At 36.3% G+C, this 14,136-nt stretch overlaps 1 protein-coding gene and 1 long non-coding RNA gene across 8 annotated transcripts in view; one reads left to right on the top strand and one right to left on the bottom strand.

Annotated features, from left to right (window-relative positions):
- LOC131683411 (uncharacterized) overlaps window positions 1-7,726 on the top strand; it is a 148,551-nt gene extending 140,825 nt beyond the window's left edge. Inside the window, exon 3 of the long non-coding RNA XR_009304521.1 lies at window positions 7,642-7,726. This is a non-coding gene — a long non-coding RNA (uncharacterized LOC131683411). The remainder of the gene's footprint in view (window positions 1-7,641) is intronic.
- Window positions 1-10,952, bottom strand: part of LOC131683409 (protein PALS1) — a 141,280-nt gene extending 130,328 nt beyond the window's left edge. The window contains exons 1-2 of one of the 7 annotated variants that reach the window (XM_058965376.1): window positions 10,625-10,952; window positions 10,184-10,393 (exon numbers count right to left, since the gene is read on the bottom strand). In XM_058965376.1, the coding sequence (XP_058821359.1) occupies window positions 10,184-10,237 (54 nt within the window). In that variant the 5' untranslated portion in view covers window positions 10,238-10,393; window positions 10,625-10,952. Of the gene's footprint in view, window positions 1-10,183 lie in introns of all 7 variants that reach the window. The other 6 variants (XM_058965377.1, XM_058965375.1, XM_058965378.1 and 3 more) reach the window with 6 other exon arrangements.
- Window positions 10,953-14,136: the final 3,184 nt, after the last annotated feature.

The following is a 14,136-nucleotide window of genomic DNA, read 5'->3' as shown; positions in this document are numbered from 1 at the left end:
TCATCTTATAAAATGATAGTTTTCCTTCGTTTTCGTATGCAATTCTCAGCAAATTTAAATGTGGCATGTTATTTCAAAGTTATTCTCTTACGAAAGTTTACAAAAAAATATATGCACTATGGCAGAACAAAATTAAATCAGCAACACTTTACTTCTAGCGCAGTCTGTGAACATTTTCAACGTTGAATCGCCAATTTGGTCAAAGATAAACCATCTTCAGAGGATGGTCCTGATGGCGATGATCTGAGCTCAGAAAATTGGCAAACCCGAGTGAGTTTGAAAGAGGAACGAAATTCAATTCATGCTCTCCACGCTGAATGGATTTTTTCGTTTGTTTGCCTCTCCATTCATTCGTTCAGTGTATTCATTCAGATATTTTCGGTTTCAATAGCGAACATTTTTTTTCTGTGCTGGCTCTGAGGGAATTTTCGCACAAAAATGCACCAGACTTAGACTACGTGGTTCACTTATGATCGCAAATGTAAAAGATGAAGCTTTCTACCTAGAATTTGATCACAAGAATGCTTTAGTTAGTCAATGAGTTTATGTTTCTTCTGCACTGAAGCATTCGATTCTGCGTGAAACTTCAGTTTGGAAGTAAGTGAATGAAGAAGGCGTTAAATTCAAGCAGAAATAGCACCACTGGCGATGACTGGTGCGTTCATGACTACACCTTCTGCTGATCTCTTGAACACAAAACCACTGTCTGTGTTTCTGAAACAAGTTACTTGTGCATAATGTCTTAAAGTTACTGGGCCTCCAAACACTAACACAATAGATCGTGCAACTAGCCATACAAGATTGATAACTTAGAATGACTGTATAGTTGCTCCCAGCGACTTTACACTCACATCTAGTTTTCTTTTTAAAACCTTCAATGTGAAATTTTTTTCTCACGAGAAATGGCCGCCTAACTATATAGAATGACTACTTTAAGAATCGGTAGTTTGTTACTCTAGCCGTTCTTTGTTGGAGGGCCGAGTCGATGCTTGTGTCTATTGTCGTGAAATGAAATTAGACCAATCCCGTTCGCTCGGTACATACTGTACCGTCTTTCAAATACAAAGCTCCACGAGTCTGTGAGGCGTACAAGTAGTACCGTAAAACGGGGGAAAACTGATAACTTTTTCCAAAGTTTTTCGAATAACTATCTTCACTTCAAGTAGATGCAATTGCTTGCATTTTTTAAAACAAGTACTGGTAATCATAGATTAAAAATGTTCAAATAGTTGGGTATTTTATTGTTTTACTATAAAAATAATATTACTTTGTTTTTATTTTTTTGTTTTTTATTTCGATTATAGAGGTTTTAACCTTAAGGTCATTCGCCTCTTCGGATTAGAAAAATCTCGTATGAAAAATTTCTAAGCCTATGTGCGGGGTCGCGACTCGAACCCAGGTGCGCTGCGTACAAGGCAATCGATTTACCAACTACGCTACACCCACCTCCAATTACTTTGTTGTAAATTTTCATTTGGCGCTTTTGGGGTATCTTTGATCAACAGAATAAGTTTATCGAAATGAGAGATAATGTTTGAAATTTTGTGTAAATTACATATCTGCAGGCAATTTCATGGCCCGATATTGTGACGTCTCGAACGAGAACAAAATTGCCTGGAGGATACAGTTGGCTTTTATCGAACTTTTTAGGAAAATATTCCAAATGAAATAGATAACAACTAAAATCTCGAATTTTTTAAATGAATTATTGGCCAAAAATATTTACGGTTTCTAAAAAAAATATCAGTTTAGTTGAAGTTGACTGATTTTATTCATATACAAGGTATTGTTCGAACAGATTGAAATGATGCATGAGAGTTGAATCATTTTCAATTTGAATTTGTGTTCATAAATAGTACATGAAAAGACGAAATATTCGTTACTGATAGATGCTGAACATGTTGAAAATATGGTTTGTTTTTTGTGCCGATGATTTTGTTAAAGGGAATCATCTTATCGCACGTTACTGAAAAAAGTCTCATTTGATCAAACTTACCCCGGTGCTCAAAGATACCCCGTTTTACGGTACTTTATGAAATTTGCGGTAAAATAATTTAGTTAATCTCTGACAGTGTCGCTGCCATAAACGCACTTAGTTCGGCAGATTCGAGATTGAAATTAGAAATCGCTACATTTTATGGGTACCTGGTCATTCGGGTGTTACTAGAAATGAATAGACGGAGTAATTGGCCAGAGCAAACGCTGCAACTGACTTCGTTGGTCAAGAACCAATTTTACTATCGTCGATTATCTGATCAGCACAAGATTCGAAGAATTTGTTGCATTTTTCCAAGAACAATTTGTAGCCCGTTAGGGTAGCAATTTTGCACTGGGTGGAAATATACCAATTTATGTTTGCTCTCTCCGTAGAGTGTATTTGTTTTGGCGAAATTACGCTCACCGCTGTTATGTACCGTTCACATTTAGTTGTAAATTTTCGTTCATTTTAGCGTTTGTGCAGATAGGTGTAGTAATTTCTTTTGACATTTGTGTATAAATAACATATGGCGTAGGTAGGCCGGCGGTCTCATCTTGCTACAATAAGTGTGCAGCGCATCGAAGGTGATAGTTATGAGGCGAGGCGGTTTAACGATTTGTTTTTGGCTGTGAGGAAGGCGCAGAAAGTTACGTTCCACGAAAAAAGAACGACGTCGAGTTTTGTTCCCCAGGCGTTAAAAAGTTGTGGTGTAGGACACCTAGTTGTGGTGCCCGCGTGTGAGGGCACCAAACAACACTTCCGTGAAAGTGCTGACCCATGGTTCGGGAACAGCTGTGGTGTTGGGTCGCCGGTAACGGTAAACTAATTGACAAGGAGTCGCTCGCTTCCCCAGCAATTCCTAGACACCTATCATTCGTAAAACCAGTCCGGAAGAGGAAGACATCTCGCCCTGTCCTTCGTATAGCAAAACCCGGCCGTTCTTGTCCCAGCCGGAAGGAAACCGGCAGCAGCAGCAGTTCGACTGGTGTCAGAGGAGGCAGTGGAATAAAAGTTGGAAAAGTTTATATTTTTTGTCATCTCTTTTTGTTTGTATAGAGAAATCCGAAATTCCAGCAGAAGCATCTAGGCCGCCCTGTCAAAAGGGTCTGCCAGGGAAATCAGAACCCAAGTAGTGGGGAAACCGATACTTTGAAATTGCAGTATTTTAGTCAGGGCCTGATTGAGCATTGCAAAAAACTCATCACATTCATCAATGCAAAAAACATTATCACATGCTACTAATTAGCGTGCTGAATATTTTCCGGGCGAGTTTTATGACACCGATTGTGTAACGTTGTATCATTTAATATGTGCCATGCAATAATGCAATTATGTACTCGATTTTTGGTTTTCCATACATAGACGAAGCTTTGTCCGGGGAACAGGAAAATCCAGGATATGTTATCGTTTCTAACCCAGTGTGGTGAAGAACTATAGGCTTTATCAGTAGGTTTAATTATTCATTCGAATGTGAATAATCCAGGCTGTTTACCGTTTTGTATTGTGATTGTATTGTGCTGTTATTTTCTATTCTCCTGTGTTTTTCTTTCACGTTGCTTTCCCTTTCCATCAAGAAAGTGATGAGATGACATGGCAACATAGGGGACGTGCCAATCAAGCAAATATATACTGAGTCCTGATGGTTATATCAATTTTAACGAATTTAACACAAAGCATACAGGTTTACGCTGAACTTTACTGTATCTTCGAGTGTTTGTAGAATGTTGAGAATTTGAGATATAAATGTTTATGCAAATATTCTAACCTTTGTTTCGACTTTCAACTGGTGCTGTTTGTTGTCTAAAGTTTACATATTTCATTTATGATTTTCCGGGAAATATTGATTATAGCACTAACGCTGAGATCACTTCGATGCATTAAATGCTCTCGATTGCATGCCAAACAACATTTTATGAAATAAGAAATATGCGCATATTAACAGTTTAAACAATAATAACGCATAATAACAAACTGCAGCTCCACAAGAAAGCCACGGTGTCTCCGGTAGAAAATATTTAAACAAAAAATCAGTATCGCTAAACTTCTCACTAATCGAAAGCTTAGATGCTCCTCTTCATCTGAGCATAACTATGAAATGTTCTATCGGGGGATCTAGAACATTTATTTTTTTTAACATTTGGACGATGATTTTTTTCAGGTAATTTTTCAATTTGTAGCTCAAAACAGATATCTCCCTTTTAGGAGGTTTAATCAGTGAGCACACACTGTCAGAGGAACTGATTTGTAAAGTTAATAAAAACCTTCGAAGACACCATTTAGCCAGTTTCGCGATGATAATTATTGTTCTATGGATTCTTCAAACAATTTTATCTCAATTAGATTTGTTCTCGTTTTTAGTTTCGTTGAAAGTTACGAGTTTAATCACGATCGAAAGACTCAAATCAGTGTTCCACAAATTAGTAAAAAATAAGATTTTCCGCAAAATCATTTCATGCTCTGTTTTGTAGTCAACGAGAAAATGTTTGGAAGCAGCAGGGTGTTATCTGTTTTTAGGAATTGTATATTTGTTCAAAGTAGCAATTCTATTATAGGAAATATGGGAATGTTGAAATTTTAAAGCTCACTTTATCAAGTACTTCGATATGATTGATCGACGAAACAAAGGATCTAAATACATCAAAGAATGGTCAAATAGTCTGAGAAATCCAAAAATGATATAATTTTGAATAAGAAAATGGTCGGAAAAGAATTCCAAGTAAAAAACTCTAATAATATAAAATATAAACAAAATAGTATTGTTTCGCGGATTTGAAGATTTTATAAAAAGTTATAATAACAGGTTTATGACCCTAAGTTAGCCCAAAAACGCATCTGTCTTTTCACAACTCGATAGATGGGAAAAATTGTAACGTTTTTTTATATAGTAGTATTTTCAAGTTAAAAAAATAATAATATTTTAATGTATTGATCGCAAATCCAAAGAGTATTCAAAATTTCAACTAATTTCGGAAGGTTAATTCACAAAGATAGATTTATCTCACTTACAATTGAAGTAGGAAGCATATATTAGGAAGTAGGAAGCAGATACTAGGCCAACGTTCTTATAACATATGTACTAAAAAAACTGTACTTGCAAAAACTGTCGACATACATAAAAAATGACTTCTCGATCAAAGGGATGCTCGTTTGTGAAAAAAGTTCTCTAAATTTAAATATCAAACAAAAGGTACGTAAACATAACTATGTAATTGTATTCAACGAACACAATACAAATACACCATAAACTGAAAATTTATTTTCTGATACCAATTAAAAAATAATAAAACCAATAAAAGTTAAAAAATGTTAGTTTTTCAGATCGTCGTACAAATGAGTAAAAGCATACATATTATATAAACATAGGTATTTATTTTGCTAAAACAAAAAAGTTCTGGACCCTTAGGAAGAACAATTAAAAACTTGTCTCTTTTAAATGAAAAGCAAGTTTCCGGATAGTTAGTACATCAGTGATATTGATTTGTTTGTGGTAATATTGTTCTACCAGAGAAACAAATTTACCAGGTAAAAATATTATTCAAATTTAAAATGTGAATTAACGCGAAATTGGCTAAATGTCGGTCATTAATGTCTTCACAGGTATTTATTAACGTAACAAGTCCATCCTTCTAATACTGAATGTCTAAAGATTAATCTATGGTCGGAGGCTGGTTTTTTCTGGTTTTTGGATGGCGATGACCTTCACTTGCCTCCAGTCATGAGGGACAATGTTACCCTCAAGAAACTTGTTAAATAAATTCAACAAGCGCCTTTTTGCAGTGTCAGGTAGATTCTTCAGCAAATTGAATTTGATTCTGTCTAACCCTGGGACGTTATTGTTGCATGACAAGAGAGCAAGTGAGAACTCCACCATCGAAAACGGTGTTTCGTACGCGGTATTGTGAGGAGACGCGGCGCGGTACGTTTTCTGTACCATGACAGAGTCAAGACAGATCTTCTTGGCGAAGGCGAATATCCAACGGTTTGAATTTCCACGTTCTCGTTGGTACTGTTTCGGTTACGCATACGTCGCGCTGTTTTCCAAAGAGTGCTCATCGATGTTTCTCTCGTTAATCCGTCGACGAACCGGCGCCAATAACTGCGTTTTTTGGCTTTCATTAGACTCATCATTCGCCTTTCTAACGATGCGTACTGTTGATAGTAACATTGAAAGCTGTGAAAATTAAGTCCACTATGTCAGAAAATTTTATTAGTCCGTTACTGGACTGAGTATCTGTTAGAAAAAAGGGGACACTTGGGGTTTTTGGAGTCCCTGGAAGTGGTGGATACTCCTTGTTAGAATTAAAATTTCCAAGTCCAAGCGAATTGCTTCGGCTTTAGTGCATCATTTCTAGGGGAGGCTAGATTTCTCTACGTCCTGGATTCCCCTGGGTTAACCAAATATGTTCCATCTTGTGGGTCGTCAGATTCTTGCTCAACACCAGCTAAAAGAGCAAAGGAATTTTCGGAAGAGACAGATGGCGAAGCATTCTTAAGAATTTCTGCATAAGAGCGCTTCGAGCGTTCCTCAAGGGAGCGCTTTATTTTATCCCCGCGCTGTTTGTACGCAGGGCATGATTTAAGAGCATGCGAAGGACCCCGCAGCAAATACACTTTTCAGTTTCTCTACCGCAAGCGTCATCCTCATGCTCTCCTTGGCATTTGCCGCACCTTTTCTTATTGCCACAATAGGTGGCTGTGTGGTCCAGCTGCTTGCAATTGCTGCAGTTCATTATCCGCGGTACAAACAGGCGAACAGGTAGACGAACCTTATCCAGGAGGACCTAGTTGGGGAGGGAAGACCCGGAGCAAGTCACCCGCAGCGAGTCTGACAATGAATAAATTGTCTTATTATTCTCGGTTTTTGCTGAATACAATTGCTTGCATTCCAGAATCTTCACATGTTGAAGTGAGGGGTCCTTAAAGCAACCAACTCCGTACTTCAACACGCCTTCGCACTTCAAACCCGGTTCGGTGACGACCGCATCGATCTCCACTGCCATACAAGGTACATACGCCTTAAATTGCTTTGTTAAACGCTCGCTGCGAGCAATCTGGTTTGCCTGGTCGAGGTCATTCACTAATATGCGTATCTTATTAGCTCTAACACGTGTTATCTGAGCTACGGCCGGGTAGTTAGCAGTCAGCTCCCGTCAGATCTCTAAAATATTAAGCGATTTCGTGATGGGCCGGAAATAGACCACCCAGGGTCCATTTGAACTGGGTGGGTATGTTTTAATGCGAGGAGGACTGAAGGAATCAGAGGTGCGAGTAATTTCGGGTTTATCCGGTAAATCCACGGGAATATCATTCCCATCCAATGTTACTTCGCCCTCGGCCATTTAGGCACGAGGATAGCACGTGGTGTAAACGAGAGATGAAATTTATATTCAGGGGAAAGGCAAGAAGTACAGACCGATCGGAGAAAGGGAAATTAAAGGAAAAAAATACTTAGCATATATAGCGGCGTGTCCGGCTATTCTGGTATTCACTTCACCAGCCTGGGCACCGGCGAACAAAGGTTGACCATCACTGACAATATATATTCTTATTCACTTTATGAACGGCACCAGAAAACGAACTGCTTCGATCGAGAGCTCAGAGAGTTATATTAAATAGATTTATTTAAATTTATTTTAATAAATTATATCAATTTCTCATTTCAGTTAACTACGTGAGGCCCTGCGTTTGACGAAGTAGGACGATGTTTTGCGTGCAGAAGCCGACGAGATCCGCCATTTTGAAGCCGGCATTTTGAATTTTGGAAAAAATTCAATTATCGGGAAATAACGAATAAAAAATCAAAAGCAGAAGATCGTATGTCTTTTCATTTTTCCACAAAAAATCTCAAATATTGCTTGGTCCCCTTAATACGACTCATTTCAATCACCAGCTAACTTGAACGAAACAAAGCTTTTACTACGCGGAATTTGTGTTTTCAGCTCCATGAAGATCAGAAGAGGTTAAACCAAGAAGTTTTTATTCTCAATACTACGACCCAAAGATTTTTTGAATATAAAGACACGCGGACAAACAGTGAATTTGACTGCACAGGAAACCAAGTTATTTTGTCTGCTAGTTTTGGCAACCAGAAGGTTTGTGTAAACAGCAAGTGAGTTGTTGTTTTATTGAATGCTTGACGAATATCTTTTGAGAAATATTTCGCAAAATACTCAATCATGCAACGTATTCGTTGCACTAGAGAGGATATATCGGAAATACAGTTGATGAGTAATAGAAATATTATCGCACAATTGTTGATGGCATTTAAATTAATATTTATAATGAATATCACGATAATAGAAGGAAACTAGTCGATAAGTTTATAATGTTCAGACTTTGCATCTACCAGTTATATAAAATGAGGGGCTAGAAAATCGATGGCTTTGTGATGTTTAAATATGTTTGAATTTATCGTACTTTATTTGTGTCATAAAAGTTATTCAGTGTGTATGCATATAAAGTTTACACTCTTCGTATGTAAACATAATTGCATGCATTTTATTGTTTTTCGTGTTTTAACGACATTTAATTAGAAGGAGTGAAATATTTTTCAATATTAAGAGCCATAGTACTCAAAGGAGAGCAAGGAATTGAAGAAAGAAAGTTTAGAAAAGTGTGGAGTAGGGTCATATGAGCAAAGTTAGAGTTTCCCGGCGACTTAACCTTTTGTCTGCTACCCAAGGAGTCAGGAGTCTGCGGCATGTTCTGGACGAGCGTAATGTAACTTTGTACTTTATGCTGCCGGAACCGACAAAAAGTTAAATCACGGTAAACTTCTACACTTAGCTTTTTTCGACTTTGAAAATCAGTTTTTTCCCTCACTAATTGCCTGTCAGCGTGTTTTATTTGATCGGCATTTGTGTTTGCATCAACAGCTGTGTCGTATGGTCACTGTGTGCTGATTGAACACGATGTCATTTTATTTCAATCTCAATACTCTCCACAAGCTACTTCCTAAATCCGCCATATTTGTTTACATTGCTCGTTTGGAACCGTTGTTTTGGGTTCAATTGGAACTTTTGACTTCAGTCTTCGCGCATCTCTATACAATCATCTCTGCTACGACCCTCATAAACCAACCATAAACCACAAACAAACCGGCCTGCCATTTTCCAACTCGATTTATGTTTGCGTGGATTTCAGTATGTAAATAAAGCTGATCGCTGTTCATTTTGTTCTGGCAACCTTACTTCTCACATAGCTACTGCTAAAGTTGAATCATCTTAGAACTATAAACACCTTGGGCTAAACGATAATTTTTGCTATTCCTATTATTCGCCACTTTCCAAATAGTGTTAGAAACGAAGTTAGGTAAAAGTGTATATGTTGGCCCTGTTCGGTAGGTTGCTGCACTATTTTATTAATTACTCGGTCTGCAATCGATGGAATACTTATAAGTGGTGCTTTGTTACTAAAAAAGATATAATAAACAAATGGCCTGAGAATGGTGAAATACTTCTGTTTGAACGCTAAGAAAACTCGAATCGAATGTCACAATTATCGCACTGCAATTTGAGCTAATGCGGTGAACAAAGATGGCAGACGCTGTTCTAACCAACGGCATCAAATTGGCAGGGTGATAATAGAAACAGGGCGAAAATAGGCACTTTACCCTATAAATAAATAATTTAGTTCTTTAAATTATGATTAAAATATATTTTTCCACAGTATATGAGAGTCCTCTTCCGTAATCTAAGGGAAAAACAGCCTGCCACGTTCGAAAAAATGTGTTCAGTATTTGTTTGCACATTTTAATGAAAAATCATCACAAACCTAACCGCCGTACCAGTACATTCAAAACTAAAGGTATGACTATGTTAGCCATTTGAACAGTCTATCTGATCAGCTGTCAATTCGATCAAACTCAGTAATGCACCTGTCAGCTCATACCGAGCTATTTTTCAGCATATAGATATTTTTCCACCTGTCATACAAATATAAATGGACGTATGTTCTTTGTGTTAACATTTTTACCAAATGCTTATTTCGAAACTTTTTAAATATGCATAACAACACCATTTCAGAATTCTCATTTTGTGTACAATGTGCGATTTTTACAGTTTAGGGGTTGCACTATAAATGTCACTAGTAAATGACTACGTTCGATGCAATCAGTTTCGATGATTTTTTTTATTTTATTATAGAAATGTGACTGTTTATGCGTATGATCAAATCATGTAACAGAAAAGGGTCGCTCATACTAACCTTTCCTGAAGACGACGAGGTCTGCGGACCTGCCAGAGTCGTCCTTTGTTGCATCCTTACGACGATGAACGTAAGGTAATTCCAGTCCTCGTTTCACCTCATAGGTCTAAATTTCCTATTGATTTATTTTCTTTTTTCTATATGAACACTTTCACTCCCCTGTACAATAATATAACACACCAAGAATAGATCATCGCTATACCTACGGAACTGAAGCAAAAATATTATATATTTCGATATATGTAAAACTTAAATCGCCGCTTCAAATGCTTATCACAAAATCTGAGATATCAATTTCATTGCACAGATTTCACACTCTTTGACATTTGAGAAAATAGCTGAAGAGGAAAACACCCACGACCAGAACCATGTTTTCGCGGTACACGACATTCACAATTTCATCTGGAGCACATTTTCATTTTCACAAGGGAGTAGACCAACCAATTATTGGGGCGACTTTTCAACCTATTTTCTAACACTCGATTTCAGTAGAAGTATTTTTTTAAAATGCTGCCGCCGACGGGAATCACCACTCGGAGGAACTATTTCGAACACGATTTCAGCACACCTCGAACGCGATTTTCACCTGCACTAAATGTAGACCGCGACCCGGACCCGATTAAGTTTAATCTAGTAAAATGCAATGGACGATTTAGGACACAGAGGAGTTGAATTTTTCCTCCACTGTCCTATCACTTGGTAGGAAAATTCATGACGACGTTCCCCGAAAGCTTTCCAGATCAATACTCTGTGCTCTCAGCAGATGGACCAGTCTGTCGTTGGTATACGTACGTACACAGAGAACTTAAAAAGGATGCTTAGATCCTGCCAAGCAGCAGCAGAGGCCAAAGCTTGGGTGGATGTGCCAAATCGAGAGAACATTTTTCACTGTCACCAGTTCTCGCTAAATGGCTCTCATCCATTCTCTCGTTGAACGTCTGTTTATCCTTCCGCCAAACAGGTCTTTTTTATCATACCACATCACGTCCGCGGATATTTCACGGATGCTGAATGGTGCAATAGTGTGTGTTATTATTTTTGCTTTCTCGAGCAAGTAATGGTATAGGTACAACAAGGACAGTTGAGTATCAAACGGGAGCAAGAGAGTCGGTTAAAACCGCGTGTTTTGACTGCTCCTCAATGGTCGAGCAATTTTAAAGGCTCCAATCACGGGAGATTATAGCAACGCACGCTCTCTTCTTTGTTGCTCATAGAACATCCACCGGTACAGGCTCAATAAAACGTTTTGATTGTAATCATGTGTTGAGCCTATTTTAACGCAATTCCTCTACCATACACATTCGAAGCCATTTGTTATAACGGAAACTGAAATCTTTGTTCATATATATATATATATATATATATATATATATATATATATATATATATATATATATATATATATATATATATATATATATATATATATATATATATATATATATATATATATATATATATATATATATATATATATATATATATATATATATATATATATATATATATATATATATATATATATATATATATATATATATATATATATATATATATATATATATATATATATATATATATATATATATATATATATATATATATAACATACCAAATGCCATAGAATAGATATACATAAATAGTAGGTTGTAATGGACACTGCTGAAAGACGAAGACTGTGTTTCTCACAAACCGCTAAAATTATAGCAAATGTACAAATATACAGAATGATAAAATATGTCCTGACTGTCTACAAACACAGAAGGGGCTGATGAAAACTGGTCATCATTGTACCGTAGTTTAATAAATTACAAATTAATAATAAGCATTTATTTTTATTTATACTCTAGACATATCCAGACCCATTTTAAGTATTTAGCATTATAATTTTCTTTTGGAAGCACGCGCTGATGGGTTCAATATTTTGGCAACAGAAAATCACAATTACAGACTGAATCGTTGAATATCATATAATGAACTAGTTATTCAACCCTTGGCAGGTGAAATAAACAGAAGCCTTCTTAAAACATCAGCTTTCTGAATATTATTGTCGAGAGCGCTAATAGATATAATGGTTTGGTAATAGAAAATAACGCATAAAACCTGAAAATCGTTGATTTCGGAACTTATGGCCTTTGGTATGTAACACTTGATTGGTGAAAAAACTGAAACGTTGGTTACTTATGCAGGATGCAGGAACTTGTTTTAAAATTGGTATCATGTTGGATATAACGGAAAGGGTAGGGTAGGGAATGATAAAAATATTTCTTTTCCCTTGTCCTTGGTCCAGCTTTACCAACATGTCGATCTTTCCCATGTCAGGTGTTCATCTTGAAATGACTGTTTTGGGCTTCTTTCTCACAACCATTTAAAACATCTTTCTATATGAAATTTGATTAGTATAGTTACTATACTGACGAAATATGATCTCAGATCATGGTTTACGTGCAATTTACGAGCAATGCATCAATGGATGAGTAGAATTTGTAATTTAGTCTTAAGGTACTTGTTTTACCTACTTTCATATAGGAAGACATTAATACAAATTCAAACACTTCCCATCGACTGTGGGTCGAGTAATTAACGAAAAATTGTTATAACCTTCCTAATAGGGTGAAAATAAAAAAATCGCCCTACAGAAAATCGCTGAACTCCGAATCAAAAAATTTTTTGGTGCATCCAACGGGGAAAACATCGAAATGGTGATATAAGCGAAAACAATTGTGTGAAAGAAAATCCCCCAGAGGTAGGTTTCGAACGTGGGACTCCAGCCCAATGCACAAACCCTTATGCTATTCCTGTGATATGATAACGCCCAGAAAGAGCACAGCGATCAGCGTCGCCATACAGCGAATCCCAGAATAAAGCATATACTCGTGATGAGATTTTTGTCTGCTATTTGGAATGGAAATCATTTATATATGGGTCATTCCATTTCTGATTTACAGCCAAATTTTTAGTTTCTTCGAATATTTTTGCTTGTATTATTTAGTGACTATTAATACACATTTTTTGTTTTGACTGAATATGTTATTTTTCATGATTTGATTTTTTTAACATTTAAAGTTATAGAAATGAATCTTTTCGTCGAAAACTATTTCGCGCATGATTTTTTTTTTGTAAATAATAAAAGTTGCGCTTATCTGCGAGCTACCTTTTTTACAAATATTTGGTTTGTTATTCAACATATAAACAATTTTTTTTCCTGAAGGTTATTTTTTTCTTTAATTTTAATATTAGGAATAAGGATGGAAAGTTTGTGTAAACATTTTAGAGTGTATTTAAACATACTTTGCAAGATGTTTTCACAGACAAGCAGACATAAAAGTATCAGGAAAATCCCCAAACATTATCGATCTCCAATTTAGTTAGAAGACTAGCTCCACCTTTTATACACATACCAAACACTCATTTGCAAATTGTCGTAAACAATTCCCTACTAGCTGTTTTCCCCGTATACTTACGCATACGTCAGTGGTGCCATCATCGTATATGCGACCTCAGTCACAACTAAAAATATATTCAACCTCGTCCTGCCCATGATGTTTATAAACAACAACGTTTTAACACAGCTATAAGTTCTAGTTTAGGCATGATTTAACCTAAGTTTATAAGTTTATTGTAAGGAGAAACCGTCAAAAAACTGACTTTAAGAAACCCCTACCAACACATAAATGTATATCTCTCGTTCAAACATATAGATAAATAGTAGGTTGAACATGGGAAGACTTGACCAGGTTTTCAACTAAACCTGTATAAATCTCTAAAAACGTTTTCAATTGAATTTTTCAAAAGTTATAAAAAATTTTCTATGAACGTTTTTTTGGTCAAGTTTCCCCACCCAAGAGCTTTGAAAAATCAAAACAAAAAGTAATGACATAAAACAAACTGTAATCCTTTTTTCATATTCTCGAGATCCTTAGGTAGCATTAAAAATATCAAAGGGTTGCATT

Source organism: Topomyia yanbarensis, chromosome 2, assembly GCF_030247195.1.
Source record: "Topomyia yanbarensis strain Yona2022 chromosome 2, ASM3024719v1, whole genome shotgun sequence".
Classification (NCBI taxonomy): domain Eukaryota; kingdom Metazoa; phylum Arthropoda; class Insecta; order Diptera; family Culicidae; genus Topomyia; species Topomyia yanbarensis.
This window is presented reverse-complemented; position numbering and strand designations above follow the sequence as displayed.